This window comes from Myotis daubentonii, chromosome 16, assembly GCF_963259705.1.
Source record: "Myotis daubentonii chromosome 16, mMyoDau2.1, whole genome shotgun sequence".
Taxonomy (NCBI): Eukaryota; Metazoa; Chordata; class Mammalia; order Chiroptera; family Vespertilionidae; genus Myotis; species Myotis daubentonii.
Window position 1 is genome coordinate 14,356,656 of NC_081855.1, and position 20,228 is coordinate 14,376,883.

General features: G+C 50.3%; 1 protein-coding gene across 2 annotated transcripts in view; it reads right to left on the reverse strand.

Moving 5' to 3' along the window:
* SHISA6 (shisa family member 6) overlaps positions 1-10,007 on the reverse strand; it is a 294,154-nt gene extending 284,147 nt beyond the window's left edge. For both annotated transcript variants that reach the window (XM_059668601.1, XM_059668600.1), the window contains exons 1-2: positions 9,718-10,007; positions 8,377-9,387 (exon numbers count right to left, since the gene is read on the reverse strand). In XM_059668601.1, the coding sequence (XP_059524584.1) occupies positions 8,377-9,023 (647 nt within the window). In that variant the 5' untranslated portion in view covers positions 9,024-9,387; positions 9,718-10,007. The remainder of the gene's footprint in view (positions 1-8,376; positions 9,388-9,717) is intronic.
* Positions 10,008-20,228: the final 10,221 nt, after the last annotated feature.

Sequence of the window (20,228 nt, forward strand, 5' to 3'; positions counted from 1 at the left end):
AAAGGGGTTTATGTTTTTTTCTTTTTAAAAAAAAATTTTTTTCTTTATTGATTAAGGGAAGGGGTTTATGTTTTTTTCATTCTGGTTTAGGTTTTTACATTTTCTTTAAATTGCCTTCACTATCTTAGCCAATATAATCTATTCTTGAAAAAGAGCCCTTTTACCACCTGGGGCTCCATATGCCCAGCATGTAGTGTTAAGTGAGGGTCACCAGCCCTGAAGTACCCTGATCAGAAGGTCATTTATCTTCCCATCCCTTCCTGTGACAACCTGTCCCAGGGCATGAGCAGGTGGGTCTTTGCTTTCTCAAGTAATCAGAGTATCACTGACTATTTACATCGGGGAAGATGAGAGCCAGCTGCCCTGCTGGCCCCCAAAGGAGACAGAGCCCAGCAATGTAGTTGAGGTGTGACCTTTCACAAGTTACTAAGCCTCTTGGAGTTGATTTCTCCATCTGTTAGATGAGCACCTATACTTTGAGGGTGATGGAAGGACGCAGCGAGACACCACCAGTCCAGCGCTTAGCAGGTGCCGGGGCAAGCCCTGGAGATGGAGTTCTTACGAGTGTTTCCCTCGCTGTTTCATGCATGTGGCTTGAGGCCTCATCTAACTGAGATCTCAGGTCCTCCTTGCCGCTGGCTGTCTGGAGTTGCAGAGGGCTGAGGTTCTGTAAGGTCCTGGGAGATGATCCCCCTTCCTGGCACTTGAGCAGAGGCCAGCGGCTCCCCAGCCACATAGCGGGACTGACTCCTCCCAGCATGACCACGAGTGCCCTTCAGGGACCAAGCAGGGCCAGAGCCTCTGCCCCGGCCCATGCAGTGGGAGCAACGTCAGTGCCCAGCCCCGCACGCACAGCCTGTGGCTTTCCCAGCTGCAAAGAGGAATGAGAACTGCTGCACCTGGAGCCCCTGTCGCCTGCCCTGAAACTCAGCTGGCCCCACCTGTGCTGCGGGGCGTGATCATTCTGGTCAAAAGAATGAATTTTGGGGAGGGTCTGGGGTGGCACAGTAGGTGCACATTAGGAATCTGCTGGCAAGGCCCCCCTGGGAAGCCCATCTTCCTGAGCTTGCCAACATTTCTGCTCCATCGATGGCTGTTTGGCCCAAGCGGTGACCTCATCTGAATGCCAAAATGCAGATGCGATGACATTTAGGTGGACAGAAGAGAGGGCACAGAGACCACCTGCTTCTGGCCCCATGCCTGGCCACATGCGTCCCAAAGAAATTGGATCCCTTTACCCTCAGAATCAAATTAGGAATCTAAGTTGAGCTCTCTGCCTACTGTCTCCAGCAGAACTGTGGGAGAGTCTCTTTTTAGCCCCCACCCTTTGAGCTGTGTTCTGCACCTTCGTCTCCTTTCTTTTCCCCTCTCCCAGTTTCCCCACTGTCTGCCCTGACACAGTAAGGCGGCATGAAGCTGATTTTCTTAAGGCCAGTAATTATCCCTCCATGTGAGAAGTGGCCCTCAAAGTGGTCATCGGGGAGAGCGGAGCCCTGGCCTGTGGGGCTGCGGTTCATTACCAGACGCCCCTCCTGGGCACCTGCCTTTGGCGGCAGCTGACGCCGCTCCCAAGAGAGCGGGTCTCATTACTGGAGGCACTTACTTCTGATGAATAAGCAGCTGATCAGCTATTTTATTCATCGACCTCAGCCCCATGACTTGTTGCTGCTTACACGCATCGAATCTACCGAGAGCAAATCTGCTGCCATCGCAGAGTCACAATGACATGCCAGTGGCTCTGAAGGCACTTCCAAGAAGGGAACTGTGGCAACGTGTTCGGGAAAGAACCAGTGTGCCTCCTCCCAAGGTGACTGCTTAAAGGACGGCACATTAGGAAACCTATGTCTTGGTTCTTTCAAAGGAAGACTCAGGCACACTGCAGGCAAAGGCCCCCAAAGGCATGCCACCGGCATTAAGTTCACATAATGACTGGACCCAGATATCCAGCTCCATCAGCCGTCCTGCCTGAAGCTTCTCTGGACCCCTCACCTGTAGTCACCTATGCAGTCTTGGCCCCGAGCTGAGAAAGGGCAGGACTGGCACGGCGCATGCGCTCCTGTGACTCAGAGCTGTCCCGGACATGCAGGAGCCATCCTGGAGGACAAACCTGGATCACTCCCACACAGGCCCACACGCCTCGAGGTGTCTGGTGTCTACAAAGCTGAAAGTCAGGGGTTGGTAGATCTCGGCATCCTCGCCCGCCTCTGGGAGAGAGAGAACGCATTCACAGCCCCGGTTTTTTCATTAAGATTTCCGCCCACAGTTTGATTCAGTGACCCGTCACCCGGGTTCACAACTCTCTGGCTTGCGCTGTATCTTCCTCCTTCAATGGTCTGCATTACTCAGATCTTATTAAAGGTTGATGCTTCGATCAAGGTATTGCCCTTTTAAAAAGCTATGTGGAGAAACGGCGAAGGGACCAGGGAAGATCAACGGAAATGATTCTAGTGAATGGGAAAACTAAATGAGAAAAGGCTAAAAAATGTAGGGGGAAAAGAGAAGGAACGCAGCTGTCACTCACATCTCTAATCTGCAAGTTATCCAGTGATGACTAAGACGTGTGTGTGCAGAGTAAAGCAGACTAGGTTCTCATTGGGCAGAATGAGGTGGAGCACCTAGGAAGGAAATGCTGGCCTAGGACACAGGCACCTAGCCTCTAGACCAGTGCCCACACCACTCGCTAGGAAACCTCATCCCTGAACCCCACCTCCCTGACTTCAGTTGTCTCACTTATAAAATGGGGGAGTTAGGTTAAATGACTGGCCTGCAATAAAAATTCTATGATTCTGTAATGGATGACAGAATACTCCTTTGCCTTTGCAGAACATTCTGCTTTAACTTCTCAAGAAGAAGGAGGAGGAGAAGAGTAGTAATAACAATAATAATAAGAAGAAGAAGAACAATAATATACAGTGTTAGCAACTGCCTTGAATGGGATTTAAATAAGCCCGCTCTCGAGGGCCTCAGAGCCTCCGAGGGTTTGCTGCTCAACCCTCCCACCAAGCCCTCTTCCCTATCTGCAATGTCTGCAAAAGAAGATGCTAAAAATGCGAGGTCATAAACGTGACTCGGGGAAAAATCATGGGTTCGTTTCCCAAGATGGAGAAAAGAGGGAAACAATTCCAGCAGAAGGCATTTTAAAAATGAATTTAACCTAGTCCCTGACATGGTCTGTCAGAGTCCCCCACCCCATCTCCCATCTCAGACCTCTTATACACAAGTTAAGTTCAAACCACAATTGCGTGGTTCCAAAAGATATGTACTGTCAAGGGATATAACAAAAACTGTAAGACAGAATGCACTTGAATTCACCACAATTTCAAAAGTCGACCATGCACGACCTAGAACGAGGAGTGGGGGGGGGGGGGGGCGGGGGAGGCAGGGGGAGGGAGAGTGGCGACATACAATAGCCCCAGCTGGTGCTGGTTCCAACAAGTGGTGGAGATTCTCACTAACCACGGAAAAGGAGCCAGAGTGCAGATCTAAAGGCAACAATCCTGCCTGGCCCTGAGGAATCGCGCAGTGAAACTAAAGCATGAAGCTTCCTTTGGTGAAGTTCCCTTCCTTTCCGGACCCATGGACATGTCTGGCTGGGGCCAGTGAATTAACCTCTTTCAATCAGCTCATTTTTTCAGCTGTCTTCACCACTGCTTCCTGCACAATTGATTTGAATCGACTGCACAGTCAATCTGACCTCTTATTAAAATAGATTGAAAAGAATGCACTGGATTTTTCCTCTACCTGTGCCGGGCCAGCCTACAACTGTGGGTAAACTCTTGGTATCTTAGCAGCAGAGTCCTTCAAATGTATGTGTTCTGATCCCTCCCCCCCCCCCCAATGGAAAGAGAGGCAAATGTGCATGCCTTCTGGGCTTAGGGTTGGGTGGCAGAGGACGTAAAGATAGCAAGTAACATACCAGGGAGAATTGTCAAGTCTAGGAATTTTTGGAAAAGTATTTGCATGGCTGACCTACTAATTAAAGCCTCATGTGTCCAAGGTAGCATCCACTTTCCAGTTGGAATCATATCTTGCCCACAGCAGTGAGCGCAGCGCATCTGTTGCATGAACACACATGCACATGGCTGCAGGCGGCAGAGGGAAACCGAGCAGGAAACCGAGCTCGGGGCCTGAGCAGCACCGCCCACTTCTCACCCGACCTCTGCCTCCTGCTCCTGGTTCTTCCTGGTGTCCTTCCCTACCCACTCCTCCATAAGCCTTCCTAAAGCATCCCACAGTCTCACTGCTTTCCCGACATGTACTTGTTTTTAACTCAAAGATAAAATGGAAATCATGCAAGACTAAGACCTTCAGTCCAAGGCAAGATGTTCTTTTTCCTTCCTTCCAACTGCTATTATTTGAAGCAAAAAAACAAGTTGACTCTCTGTTAAGATCAATTCATTATAATGAGCCCACAGTGCTTCAAAAAATGGAGTGTTTGGGTGATTTGACAATTCATTGCCCAGGCACCCGAGAAGAGAACTCACTAAATCAGTCAGCAAATGGTGCTGTGGTGCTGTGGTCTGTGAGGAAAATCAGAGCTTTGGATATGCAATTAATTCCTGGAGGGGAGAGAGGTGGGACGGAGTGCTCCCTTGATTCCTCTAGAAATAAGCAGAGGAACCCGAAGGTCAAGGACCCTTTCAGTCTGTAAGGGTCACTTCCAAATACTTTTCCTATTGCCTAAAACCATCTCCTCAGGTTGTTCTTCCCACAGCCCTGAGCACATCTCCACCCCCGCCCCCAAATTCCTCCATCCCCTCCATCACAGAGCAGGCAGTGGGAGCATCCAGGGCAGCTCTGACTTCACCAACAGCATCTAACGCATCCTAATAGCTTCCCAACCCATCTGCTAATTAGTCTTTGGAGGAAGGAACAGGTTTAAACGTGAGACACGGGTATGGAATTAATGTCAAAAAGAAGTCAGTGTCCTCCGGCATTTCCCGGGCAGAACCCCGGCCCTGGGAAACATCAACAACATCAGCAGCCCCTTATGGAACAGCCCCCAGGAAGCACTGCAGAAGCTGCTCCTGAAACATTAAAGCAGCGGTTCTCAACCTGTGGGTCGCGATCCCTTTGGGGGTCGAACGACCCTTTCACAGGGGTCCCCTAAGACCATCGGAAAACACATATATAATTACATATTGTTTTTGTGATTAATCACTATGCTTTCATTATGTTCAATTTGTAACAATGAAATTGGGGGTCACCACAACATGAGGAACTGTATTAAAGGGTCGCGGCATTAGGAAGGTTGAGAACCACTGCATTAAAGCCAGTGGACACCTGAGGCCCATCAGCTTGAGCCTCCGGGGCACGTGAAAAGAAGAAGATGAGGTGGGGATCCTGGTGGGAAAAGGGGTTGCAATTGGTAAAGGTGGGCACCCCCGTTTCTCCAGGTGTGGCACTCCCGGTCCGGATCACGGCGTTCCTCTGTCTCTTTCCCCTCCCTGCTCAGTGTGACTGTGCTCATCTGTTAGGATCACAGGAGAGCTGAGAGCTTCCCCTACAGACACCGACTTCTCCCAATGAAGCAGGATGGCAACGCCTAGTCAATTCTGGAAAAGTTTAAATCTGTTCTTCCCTGAAGGGACTGGGGAGGTGAGAGGTAGCCCTGCCCTAGGGAGTGTGTGCACGTGCGCATGGGCAGGCTGGAAACCCCAGGAGGAAGCAGGCGGTTGATCTGGGGGCTCCTCACCCAGCCTCCTCACCCTGTTTGCCCAGCTACCACCTTCAGAGAATCACATAAGAATGAAAGAATGAGCTTCTTGCCTTTTCAGAAAGCAAATGTCTTTGTTGAACTATTTCAAGGAATATGTAAGCACATGCACATCCCACCTCCTCCACTGCCCTCTGAAGAGCAGACTTTCTTTCTTCCCCCTTCTCCCTGGGGAGAACTCATCATGGGATAAATATTTACCTGTCTCCCTCACATGCTCCTTTTCCCCACCCTAATTCCCCAACAAGAATGCTGCACATTAAACTCCCTGAAATAGCAAACGGCGATCTCTGAAGTGTGAGCGAAGCGAGCGGAGCCTTGGTGCCATGCACACCCAGGAGTCCGTGAGCAGCTCCCTGAAGTGTGCACACTCACCCTGACACACCTGGGAAGAGGTCAAGATGCGATGCTGCTGTGCCTGAGTTACCCCAAACTGAAAAATAAGCCCCCCCAAGGTCACTCATGGGGTGTCCTAGATGGATCTCTCATGCTTTGTCTCCCTTCCCTTCCAAACACAGACAGGCATTGTCCCCTACCTAACAAGCACCAGTATGATGGTTTCCGAAGCACTGTCAGGCGAGACTGCAGCTGCTGGAAGAGGTGCTGTGAACTGAATGAAATCAGGAGTTGAAGCTGAGGGAGAAACATCTCATATTTACATAATGGTCTGAGGGCTGAAATTCATCTCCTTTCCCATGGTTACCTCTCTTCCCTGACTCCAGAGAGAAACTGCCCCCGGTGGCATCACCACAGAGCCATACACCATATGCCCTGGTTCGGGGAGGGGAGGAGATCAGTGTAACAGGGAGGGGAGAAAACACCAAGAAGAGCCAGTGACATCTCCAGGGCCACAAGCCAGTAGAACACGGGCCAGCGCCAGCTTCCAAACACCACCAGTACCCTTCTAGGTGATGATGAGTACATTCAGCAGGAGGTGGCAAGGTCAGGGCAGGGGGCAACTCCCTCTACAAGAGCAGAGAACAAGGACTCAGAGAAGGAAGAATCCCAAAGAAAGGTTTATGGAATCAACCAGAAGGCCACAGCCAGAGTGGAAGGTGTGATCAGAAGCCAGGACCACAGGAGGTTAAAAGGAGACAAGCCTCTGGGGCTGGAAGCAGAGATGGAGCCATAAGGACCAGATACCTCTCTGCTTCAGGAAGGTGCTGGCCCACAGGCAAATCCCTCTCTGCTTTCCTTCCCTGTCCAGAAAGAATTTCTTCCTCCGACAAGACCCAGAGGAGAGAGTGTTCTTGTTTTGCTGTCCATCCCACCTGCCTTCTGCATTTGAGAACCTGCACTGACCACAGACCATCCGTCACAATTCCTCCATCAGTTCCCGGGACCAGTGCGGACACAGTCTCACTACCTGAGAAATAAGATGGGAGTGGAACAGAGGGCAGTGGCACCTCTCGGTGATGAGCGAGCGTCATAAACGGGGCTCCTGGAAGGGCCCTAATTCCAGCACCCGAGTCTTCAGCATTGAAGTACCCACACTCTGAGGATTTGACTCAAATCCAGGGAGCATCGTTTTTTTCTCAACATCCACAGGGGAGGGGGGGAGTGCTCAGAAATGTCTCTCTGCCTCTCTCTCTTCATCAAGGTACAGGTGATTAATCTCCCCAGCAGTGAGGGAAGAGGGTTTTCAGGACAAAAGAATAACAAACAGGTCTCTGGCTCAGGGAGGCTGCCTGATGGATAAACTCAGAAGCAGGACTGGTCGTAGAGGTGGTCCCGGTTCCTAAGGCCATGCACACATCATGTGCCAGACATGGAGGCCTGTCCCAGGGCAGGGTTTGTTCCCTGAGAGGACTCTGGTGAACCACGTCCAGCCATTCATCATCGCGAGGGGACTGAAAGCAAAATGAAGTTTATATCTCCTGGGTGCTCTGTTCCTAGAGTAGCAACAAGAGGCTGCTTTGACTTCCCAGGGGGCTCACTGGGAGCCGGGGAGGTGGGGTGGGAGGCAGTCAGGGTGAAACCATGGACTACCAACCACCTTTTGAGCTCTTGGCATGAGTTTTGGTGGGAGGCTGCCCCCACTGCCTCCCAGTTTTCAGCAGTGAAAGATGCCCCGCAGGTTTAGCACAGCAAGAAGTGTTAACTCAGAGTTCTGCCTACAGGGTTTAAAAGAACAAGTCCTCCAGGCTCAGCAGGAAAGATAAGCAGCCCACTCGGCAGGCTGTGGTGAGGAGACACCATCTGCCCTTGGTCAACATATCGCCCCCATCTCTCACACCATCCAGTTTACACTAAGTCACTCGGTACTCTTTTCCGTGAGGTTCCAACATTGGTCAGTTTCCTTTATTGAGGATGATGCTCCAGTTTGACTCAGAAAACCAAATGTATTAAGAGCCTACACCGAAGTGCCATAAAAACTACGCCCTGGACCCTCACCCAGGATGACAGAATGTGTAAAATTCTTACACTCAAGCTTCACCGACCCCACCAATCCTCACTATACTCTGTAGATCCCCCGACCGCCTCAAGCACAAGAGGCGTTGATTTATGGCATGTCAAGGAAGCAAGGGTGAACGTGACTTTAGAGTCAGGAGGGACCCGGGGATGCTGAGATCGAAAGGGACCAGGGAAGCGCGTTAAGAGTATGGAGAGGGGTGAGGCTCCAGGAGCCTGGGGGCGGGCCCCGGGCCCGAGGCTCTCACCTGTGGATGTTCATCTCCCGCGGCGGGCGGTGGGCCTTATCGTAGGAGACCTTGGCGAAGACGCCGGCCACGATGACGAAGGCGATCACCCCGCAGGTGATGTAGACGGTGAAGTTGGTCTTGTCCTTCTCCGGGTCGTACTTGTTCTCGGGCCCCGGCGACACCACCTTGGTGCTGGGCGTCTGCACCCACACGGGGCTCTGGTAGTTGTTGCACTGGCGCTGGTCCAGCTTCTCATGGCGCTTCTTGCAGCAGAAGCGGTAGTAGCAGGTGCCGCAGCAGTACAGGTAGCCGCTCTCGCTGTTGTTGCACTCGAACTCCTTGTCGTACTGGCCGCTCACGTCGTAGTAGCCCCAGCACGTCTCGTAGGTGACGGCCGCGCTGGCAGCCGCCGCCGCCGCCACCGCCGCCGCCGCGGGCTGTCCCCGCCGGCTCCCCGCCTCTGGGACGCCGGACGCCCGGGCGGTGCCGTTCAGCTCGCGGCCGCCCCGGGCCAGGGCGCCCCCGGGCCGCCGGCCCCCGACGGCAGGGGCGCCGGCGCTCAGGGTCCGGTTGGCAGCGCGGCCGCGAGCGCCGTGGGCGCCGGGCAGCAGGTCCAGGAACTCGGGTGAGAGGAGCAGCAGCAGCAGGAGGCGCCGCGGCGCCATGGCGGGGCGGGCGGGCGGGCGCGGGAGCTTCAGGCCGCTCCCTGGCCGGCGGGCTCGGAGGGGGGCCGCGCGGGCCCGGCTGGCGGCGCGGGGCGGTCAGTGGCGCCGGGGCGATGGCGCCATCGGGGCGCGAGCGGCGGCAGAGGCGACAGGGGCGCGCCGTGCGCACGGAAGGGACCGGCCCGGCGCGGGCTGCTGGCTCTCACGCTGCGCGCCGGCTCCGCGCTCCCCCTGCGGGCTCGGCGCGCCTCCCGGGCAGCCCCATCCCCCGCCGGCGGCGGCACCCCGCGCGCGGCGCGGCTCAGGCGGGACCCGAAGCGCAGCTCCGGGAGGCGGGGGCAGCGTGGTCCCGTCCGGGCGGGTCCTGCGGGACAAGAGAGGGAGCCGGTCAAGGGGGGGAGCGGCCGGTGCTCCGGGAGGCGGGTGGAGAGCGGAGGGCGCGCGCAGCCCTCGAGGAGCGAGGCTCCGGGCCGGGAGGGGCTCCGAGCCCACTCCCGAGACGGGCCCGGCGCGCTGGCCACGGAGGGCGCACGAGCCGCCCGAGTCGCCCCTCCGGGCGTCGCGCCGCTGCCCGAGCCCTGGACCGCCGGCCCCGCAGCGCGTTCCCGCCGCAGGCGGGCTCCCTGGGACGGACCCGGCTGCCGCGGGGGTCGGGCGGCGGGGTCGGGGAGCGCGGCGGCCGGACCTCACTCACCATGCCCTGCTGCGACTGCAGAGGCGGCGGCGGCCCGGCGGGAGCGCAGCGGCAGGAGCGAGCGAGTCGGGAGCCACCGCTCGCCGCCCGCACTGGTGCCGGAGCGGAGCGTGTGCGAGAGGAGCGAAGGAGACACACGCACTCGCACTCCCGCACACCCGGGAGCGCCGCGAGAGGAGGGGGGGGGGGGGGGCAGCCGCTCAGCTCCCCGCCGCCTACGCTCACACGCCCGGGCGCCCGGTGGGAGGGGGGGTTCCTCTCTGCTTCTTCCCCCTCGCGGCACTCGCAGCTCCGCGTCACCAAAGCTCAGGACACCCGTTCATCAACAAGGCGAGCCAGGCCAGGCGCGCAAAGAGGGGCCCGGGAGTAGGACGGGAGTGTACCCTCTGTCGCTGGCCGGCGGAGGACTAAACCTTCCTGCCTTTGCCTGGTCCAGCCCTGGCGGCCGGTCCCGTCCTACCGGGTCCCGGGCTCGGGCTGTGCGCCACCAGAGCTGGAGCTGGGGTTTCTGCAAGCCTTTGCCTCTCTCTAGTGGCGGCGCTGGCTGCAGAGAGATGAGGTCAAGCCCATTGCTACAGGTTCCTAAACTGAGACCAGGGGTCAAGTGGCTTGTATGAGGTTATCGGGCTACCCGTGAGCAGGGACTACACTCTCTTCCCCTGGGGCACACTGCTTCCCACTCCGCCTCCAACATGCACACAGGCACAAAGCCCCAGCGCTGGGTGACACCTCTATTTCCCTCCTTCCAGGACTATTTCCAGAGCTTTAGGGCACAGTTAGAAACGCTGTCTGAGCCTGTAAGAGCTTTGAAATTCCTCTATGTAGCTGACAGGGTGGGGGTGGGGTGGGGGTGAGGGGATGCAGAGGGTGGTGTTTCGGTATGGTGCTGATCTGATCTGTGAAAGAGGCCCAGGTGTAACTCTCAAAGCCATGAGGCCACCCACCCTAAGAGGGAGCCACAATCATCCTCTTTGGCATGCCTTGGTGGAGGAGGTGAGGAATGAGGACAAAAAGCAGTGGCCACTGCCAGGATCCTGCCTGCCTGGCCTGGCCTTGTGTGCCTGTGCCCAGAGGGCTTAGGTTGAAGGCAGAGAGCAGGTTGTGAGAGTGTGCGGAGTAGATTGTCCCCAAGGCTGTCTATTCGGTCCCATTCATGCATGACCCAAATCAAGGATCCCCCATGAGAGAAAGACAGGCTCTCCTTGGAACTGCAGAATGGATACATTGCAGCGAGAACACAGATTCTGAGGCACAAGAAGGAGCTACTGAACCGAGGATGAGAGGTGCACAAACTCCCCACTTGCTGCTCTCTCTCCATTCCCTTCCTCCTCCCATCCCCTCAACTTCCTCTCAGCTGCCACCCTTTTCTTAATGATCCTGTTCTAGAACCATTTATTTGGTGCCTGCTTTCCACCAGGCACTGGGGTGCATGCTGAGAGAAAGGATGAATAAAACTATCCCTCTCTTCATGGAGGGTACAGATAAACAAATGATCACCATATTGTGGTGATTTCCCATGAAGAGGTGGGCATGGGGTGCTCTGAGAGCACAGATGACAGGTGCCCACCTAGCCCTGGTGCAGGAATGGGGGAGTCCAAGGCAGCTTTCTTGATAGGGTGATGAGCAGAACCTTGAAAGCGATGACGAGTTAGTACATCAAACAAGAGTGGAAGGACACTCCTAGCAGAGGGGGACATCATTAGCAAAATCAGGAAGACACGGAGCTGCAAGGCTATGTGAGCAGGGGATTAGCATAAACTCTGAGGGAGTCTTCCAAATAAAGCTGGCAGCAGGGCATTGATCCCCTGCCAAGGAACTTGAATTTATTCTACAGGAATTACCGGTGGGCTTTACTCAAGGAGAAGACACTGTCAGATTTACATGTCCGCTGGATCTCTAAGTCAACAGGAAGAGGGAACACTGGATGGGAGAGGCGCTGCTCTGACATCCCAGGTAAAAGTCCACGGAGGGATGAAGTAAATTACTGGTAGTTAGTTGGTGCCCATCGTGCAAATGACAAGCATAATCAAGAGCGGGTTCAGGGCAGCAGTAGGGATGGGCATGTTGAAGTGCCTGGAAGAGCTCTAAGTGAAGCTGTACAGCACAAGGGTTCCAAGCTCAAGAGAGCAGATAAAAGCGAATGCCCTTGGGAATCACAACAGTCTCTTTACCATCATACGATAGGCAGGCTTTAAGTCAATCAGTCCCTTCAGTCCTCTTTCCAGAGCTTTCACCTCTCTTCGTGATCCCAGAATTGCCCACTCCATATCTGGGAGCTTCCTCACAATGGGTACCAACGTGTCTTCCTCGTGTGGGACTCTATCAGACCTGAGCAGTGGCACTGAGTAAGGGAAACTGCTTTGGTTCCTCAGACTGCCACCACTCACAAATATGTTCTGAGCCCCTGTGCCCATAATGGACACTCACAGCCACTAAGAGTGTCAGAGAGTTGGATAGGACCTTAGGGGTTATTTATTCCAACCCTGACTGTAGTATACTATATTTTTTTTCTATTACAGTTCACATTCAATATTATATTCGTTTCAGGTGTATGGCACAGTAGTTAGACATTTACATAACTTACAAAGTGATCCCCCTGATAAGTCTATTACTCACCTGGCACCATACCTAGTTATTTCAATACTAGAGGCCCGGTGCATGAATTCATGCATGGGTGGGGTTCCTTGGCCTGGCCGGCTATCAGGGCCGATCTGGGCCATCACCCAGTCCCAATTGGACCCATTGGTGCAGCGGGCAAGGAGTGGGGGGCCAAGAGGGGGAACACAGGACTGCTGGTGGTTGACTTGGGAGCGCACTGACCACCAGGGGGCAGCTCTTGAATTGAGCATCTGCCCCCTGGTGGTCAGTGCACATCATAGCTACTGGCCAGTCGTCCAGTCATGAAGATCACTTAGGCTCTTATATATATAGATTATTGACCACATTCCCTATGCTGTACTGCATAGCCCCATGACTATTTTGTAACTGCCAATTTTTACTTCTTAATCCCTCCTGGTAGTAGTCCAGGTTGGTTGCTTACCAACATCCATTTCCCTACTTTCTCCTTCTAGTTTCAATACCTGAATTGTTGACAGTGTGGAAGTGTCCTTCCTCTGTGGGTCTGAACTGGTCAAACATTCCAGGGAAGAAGCATCTTTTTTTAACACCTAGATAGCCCTTTGGTTTGGGGGAAAGTGACCCCATCCTTGGCTCTAGAAAGTAAATCCTAGTTGGGCTAAGCCAACCGTAATAATCTTATTTCTCTTGCCAGTGATTTGTTAAAAATGGACATGTGATCCAGTTCTGGCCAATACAGAATGAGGGTACTATTGAGAGATTCTGGGAGATTTTTCCTTGCTCTTAAAACCAGTGGTAATTCCTCTACTTTTTTGAGTGTTGTTTTTCTGGCTATTATGAACTTGAGGGTGTGGGGCCCATGACAGAAACCAGTGGTTAGTTGCAACTGAAATTCAGTTTCATAGTCACTAGTGCTTCTCACTAAATATTTCTACCTTCCAGACATATAGTAGAATTTCAATTCTGGGTTCATTAGTTGAGTAGGAGGGGAATGTGACTTAGTACCAACTGGTCGACAAATCATGGGCAGAAATGATGTGTGTTATTTCTGAACCAGAGCATCTAATTGCAACTTCGAGACACTCTAAAGCTCTCATTTTCTTCTGGCATAGTGATCAGCAATGTTCTACATGGAAGTGGCTTTGTTAGACTGTAAGTGACGACAGTAAGTAGAGCCCACAGATAATAAAAATAATGCCCCACTATGGACATGTAGCCTGAGAAAAAATGTACTTTTTCATCATAAATCCACTAGAATTGGGGTCCGTTATTGCAGCATATCCTACCCCATCCTGACTAATACACTGAAGATGGCAGATGGAAAGATGGAACTATCATTTTGGAACCACTCATGGAAATATGCCCAGGGCCCTCCCAACTCTGGTCTTCCAAAAATGTGAAATAATAAAATTTCCATTTGTGGAATCTTATTTGAATCCAGAGTTCCTCTGAGATGCAGTCAAAGGCATCCTAATGGATACATTATGTGTTTTCTGTCTCCATTCTGACTTGCTCTAGGGTTTCTACCTAGCTATGCAAATTTGTACTAACCATACACTTCCATAGAATTTTGTTTTCTCCTCTATAAAATGGAAGGGGGGGGGGCGGTGGTAGGCGGGTGGCTAACTGGAGGGAGTGTTTATAGAAGAAGTAATCTCTATTGTCTCTTCCCACGATGGCTTCATGGCCCCACAATCTGGTCCCTGCTATCCTTCTGAGCTCATATCCAACGACTCTCTCCTGACTCACTCCAGCCACACTGGTGCCCTTGATGTTCCTCAAAGCTTTTGCATTTGTGGTCTGCCTGGAACCCCTTCAGGCCCAGATATGTGCAGGGTTCTAAGTTTCTACTTAAACGCCACTTATTTTTTTAATATATATTTTATTGATTTTTTACAGAGAAGAAGCGAGAGGGATAGAGAGCCAGAAACATCGATGAGAGAGAAACATCGATCAGCTGCCTCCTGCACGCCCCCCACTGGGGATGTGCCCGTAACCAAGGTACATGCCCTTGACCGGAATCGAACCCGGGACCCTTGAGTCCGCAGGCTGACGCTCTATCCACTGAGCCAAACCGATTCTGGCTAAACGCCACTTATTAAAGAGGTTTCCTGATCATCCTAATGAAGATAGCACAACCATCACACCACTACCCAACACTTCTTCTTTCATCATGATCTATCTTCCCCCTATCATGATGTATTTTTATCATGGCATTTACCACTAATAGCTATACTTTCATTTAGATATTAAAATGTCCTATTTCACCTTCCACTAGAATATCTGCTCTTGTTTGAACTTTGTTATCTGATTTGACTGTTGTATTCTCAATGCCTAGGACAGTGCTTGGTACAGTGTAGACGGCATGGACATGGGAAGACCCATCTCCAGCTGAGCGCTCCTCCAGAGTCTGCCTCAGGTATAGAAACTTGCCTCTTCTGGGAACACAGTCTTCCTTCCCTGGGTGGTCCATTTCCATAGACTAATCATGCTGAAGGTGTAAAGGCCCAGCCATTTCTGCCAGTACAGACACTCTGATGGACATGTTTTCTCCAAAGTGTCAGAGTTCCCTGCGGCAAAGGCTTTGATGGGTCTGTATTGCATCTGCCCCACCTGCTTCCTCCCCCATTGCCATAGGTGTTGATCCCTAAAAATGAGTCAAGCCTGCATGCCAGAGTTTGTCTCAGCATCTATTATAAGAAACCTGAGACTGGTACATAGGCATTTAGTAAATATGTGTTGAATAATGAATGAGTGAGTGAGTGAATGAGTCTATGATTCCCTAATTCCCTCAGCGACATACCTTTGAGTGATTATATAGCTTCTGCTTTAGCATGTCTGGTGGCAAGCTAGAAACTATCTCTTAATGCCATAAATTCCAATGTTAAATAGTTCTAATGGAAAATGAGAGTATGTTGGATTTCATTATTGTGGCTGATAGACAAATCATTGTATTGGCTCATGCTGAGCTTATTGTTGATTAGAGTATGTTTTCACACCTGTGCTACTTAGGATAACTTTTTGCATTCATTTGAAATACTTCATACATATTTTGGTTAATTTTAAAACTTGAGCCCATTATTCCAGACTTTTAAGCATTTTAGGAAGGAACCTGTTATCCAATATGTTATTTCTCTCAATGTAGTAGACATTTGTTTCTTGCCTCCCAACACTCTTCCTCCTTTCTTTCAGCCACAGTCTCTGATCTATATTCAGAGATTTACCCTCCATCACTCTCATCCCATGTGGTCTGCATGAGGTCCACATAACCCAAATTTAAGCCGAACAACACCGCTTAACTCCTTGGCCAAAAATCTGAACAAAGTAAATCAGCGGCAGAAGCTCATCCAGTCAGATGACCCACAGGACTGTGTGGGCAGGAGTGAGAGAGATGCTCACTACTTTCCCTGGGAGGAGGTAAGCATGGCACTGTGGCACCTAACTTGTCCTGCGAAGGCAGACCCCAGGGCTGTTGGACCTCACAAGAAGCCTGAGAAAGGAGCCAGCAGGAAAGTAGGCTGATGAAGAGATGGAAGAAAGTCTTGCTGGCAGCATTTGAACCTTGAACCTAGCTTCATCACCTTGAAGCCTGCCTACACCTGTGCTTCTATGTCACCAGAGCCAATGTATCCGTACTTTAATTGAGATCCTTTTTACTGGATTTTCTTTCTCCAACTAAAGGGTCCTAACTGATACAATTGACCTCACAGTTAGTTGATCAACACGATCAAAGGTTTAAGTTGGAAGACATGGCTTTGCCCTCCTGTGAATGACCTGGCACATCCCCTGCTGTTTCACAGCAGGTAAGGGCTGGGGGCTGGGGATGAGAGGAGCTGGACAGGCCAACCTGTGGGAGATAAGACAGGTGGCCATTCATAGCCAATGTCATCAAAGTGCCTCTAAACATAGAATGTAGGCTAGAACACTCCAATTCACTGAAAGCAGCTAAGAGAAAGTGTAGATACTGATGAGTGTGTTCCTGGTGTAGAACTCACATTCCAGTGGGGCAAGGTCAGAAGTGAACAGCCAACTGTTGAAGATGATTACAAAGCTTCATGCAAGCTTATCAAGGGACACATGAGTTTTAGAAATTGTCAGAAGCACAGCATTCATTCAGATAGATAGACTACAATAGATGTAAAAGATTGGGGGATCTAGGCAATTATCCACAGAACCAACAGAGTGGATGGGTTAGGAGCAGGGCCCTGATTTTGGTGGTGGCATGGAATATTGGGGAGCTGAAATCAGGGATCTAGCGGGTATCCCTGGCAAAAGGCTTAGCCAACTGAGCCATTGTGGGAAGGTGCATCAACTTGGACTGTTGTTCCCTTGTGTAACTAACAACAAAGGTGACTTAAGGAGCAATGTGGGAGCAGGAAGCCATGGCCAGTTATTAGTTGAGATTGAGAGTGGCATTGAGATTGACAGGGAGATGGCCCACGCCACTGCCATGCTTCCTGTCTCAGACAGATCTTGTAGGTGAAACCAGTTGTAAGACAAGGGGAAAATCAACGTTAAGAGGAGTGGGGGCACCAGCAAGGGCAGGAGAACAAATAGCATTTTGTGGTAAATTAATGATGGCCACTCCTCCTATCATGAGATAGAGTCTATTTGTCCTCCCTTTGAAGCTAGGCTGGCCTTGTGACTTGCTTTGACTTTGACTTGAATGTGGCAGAAATGATGCTGCACTAGCTTCAAGTCTAGCCACCAAGAGGCCTGGACACTTCTGCATTCTTGAGATCTAGCCATCATGTAAGCAGCCTGGGATACCTAGAATACTGAGTGGTGAGAGGCCATGTGGAGAGAGATATATCCTAAAAGATGAAATGCCATCTCCAGCATCTTATTCCCAACTGAGCTCCCAGCTGAATGCAGCATAGAATTACATACAAGGAGAACATCTTTTCAACGTGAGGATGGCTATCTATAGCCAAGGAGAGAGACCTGGAAAAGACCCTTCATTCACAGCCCTCAGAAAGAACCCACCCTGCCAACACCTAGGTCTCAGTCTGGTCCAGATGAGACCAGAAGAAGAATCATCCATTTGAGCCCAAGCCAACCCACAGAATCATGAGAAGTAAAAGGTTGTTGTTGTTTTATGTGTTTTAAGCCAACAAGTGTTTGTGATGGTTTATAACAACACTAGAGGCCCAGTGCACAAAATTCATGCACAGGTAGGGTCCCCAGCGGCTGCCAGCCAGGGCTTTCCTTTGTTCCGTGCCACCCCCTGGTGGTCATCACATGTCATAGTGAGCAATTGAACTCCCCATTGGTGGAACTCCTGAGGGGACACTTTGCATATTAAGCTTTTATATATAGATAGATAGATAATAGACAGCTAAGATCATCCGTACATTATAGCATAATCTCTAAACAGAAACGTATTAGGACCAGCTTCGCTCCACAAGATGTCTGAAGCTGTTTTTCATAGCTGCTGTATTAGTTTGCTATGGCTGCCGTAATGAAGTACCACAGCCTGGGTGACTTATAAAACAAAAATCTATTGTCTCACAGTTCCAGAAGCTAGAAGACTGAAACCGAAGTGTTGGCATGGTGGGTTCCTTCTGAGGGCTGTGAATGAAGGATCTTTTCCAGGTCTCTCTCCTTGGCTATACATAGCCATATTCATGTCGACAAGATGTTCTCCTTGTACGCAATTTGGTCTCCAAATTTACCTATTTTAATAAGGACACCAGTCATATTGGATTGGGGTCTACCCTTATGACTTTATGCTAATTCTATTACCTCTCTAAAGACCCTGTCTCCAAATAAGCTCATATTATGAGTTTCTGGGGGGTTAGGAATTCAACATATGAGTTTGAAGGTGGGAGGAAGGCACAAATCAACCCTGCCGAATGGCATGCTCTATATAAAACATTGTGGAAATGTGTGCAAATGAGATAGAAAGGAAGAGAGGTCATGTTTGCCACCATCTATTATTAGAGAGATGTTAGAGAATGCCAGTTTAGGTTATATTGGGAATTGTTGGTATTTTTCCTACACTTTTCAAGACTCAAAGCAATTGCTTTAGTGAAATAAGATTCCAAATAGGAAGCAAAGGAAAGGGAATGCCTTCTCCTGACATTTCCCTCCTAGAGATGAAGTTAAGGAAGTTTGCATCATGCATAATTAGGACTCTAGAATTGTGGCATTTTAGAATAGGATGGGTACATAATAATTTATATCCTCTAGACCTGCAGTTCTCAACCTGTGGGTCGCGACCCCTTTGGCGGTCGAACAACCCTTTCACAGGGGTCGCCTGAGACCATCCTGCATATCAGATATTTATTTACATTACGATTCGTAACAGTAGCAACATTACAGTTGTGAAGTAGCAACGAAAATAATTTTATGGCTGGGTCACAACATGAGGAACTGTATTTAAAGGGCCAGAAGGTTGAGAACCACTGCTCTAGATTCTTACTTCTAAGCCTATATCTAGTCATGGGAAGACAAGAATGACCTCAATTTATCTCTATGGCTAGCCTGGCCTAAGATTAACTCATGTTTGCATTAATGTATTCATTTTTTATCATTTATTTTGCCAATCAGACTTTCAATAAATATTTAATAAGCCTCGACTATGTGCTAGTCACTAGGTAGACCCCAAATTACAAACAAATAAATTACACTTTTTGACTTGTATCTGTAATCCTACCTAGGACCTCATAGAACAACCTTCTCTCTACCACATATCAGCAGATGTTAGCAATTGAATGTTTGTGTCCTGCAACCTCCCAGCCCCCATTCTATGTTGAAGCTTTAACTCCCCAGTGTGATGGTATTTGGATGGAGGGACTTTGTAAAATAATTAGACTTAGATGAGGTTATGAGGGTTGGGTCCCAAGGCTGAATTAGTATATTTATAAGAAGAGGAAGAGACCAGAGCCTTTTTTGCCATGTGGGTCACATGCAGCCCACTAGAGTATCATCACCAGACACCAGTCCTGCCAACGCCTTGATCTTGGTTCTCCAGACTCCAAAGCCATGATAAATACATTCCTGTTACTTAAGCCATCTGGTCTTGTATTTTGTCATGGCAGCCTAGCTAACTAAGATACCAGAGATTGGAAGGTAAAAGTACCTCTTCAAGAGGATTTCAGAAATGTTGTTCCCCCAGCTGAATGTCTACCAGCTCCTTACGTCAGTTAGGTCAAGAGCTACACTATGAGGAGGATGCCTTAGCTGCAGTGGTCGGCAAACTCATTAGTCAACAGAGCCAAATATCAACAGTACTTCTTCAAAATAGACTCGCCCAGGCCGAAAACCGACTTCTGCGCATGGGCCACGAAGTTTCAATTGCACTGTACGTGCGCCCGCACGTGGTATTTTGTGGAAGAGCCACACTCAAGGGGCCAAAGAGCCGCATGTGGCTCGCGAGCCACAGTTTGCCGACCACGGCCTTGGCAGGTTCAAAACACCTGAGGAAACGTTCTGGAAACAATTGAAGAGTCTAGCATGTGGGCCACTTGTGAGCTCAATGTCTAATAGCTTCTTGAGAAATAACCCTCCTTAAAGGGCTGTTTTCCTAAAGTGATCATCTAGAACAGTGGTTCTCAACCTTGGCTGCACATTAGAATCACCTGGGAATCTTTTTTAAATCCTGATTTCTGGGCCCCATCCTCCAGAAATTCTGTTTCTTTGTTATGGGCTGGGACCACAGCATTAGTAACAAAGAAACAGAATTTCTGGAGGATGAGGTCCAGAAATCAGGATTTTAAAAAGATTCCCACGTGATTCTAATGTGCAGCCAAGGTTGAGAACCACTTATCTAGAACTAGGAAATGTAGTTGTCTTCATGTTTGTTGTAAATTCATTAGCTAGGAAAGGTAAATGTGCATGGTGTTTTTTACTTGTAACTCCAAAATATAGAACCCTACTGTTAGAATTGGTATGGTTATTGTATCTGTCTTTTCTTAAATATTTTTTAATTG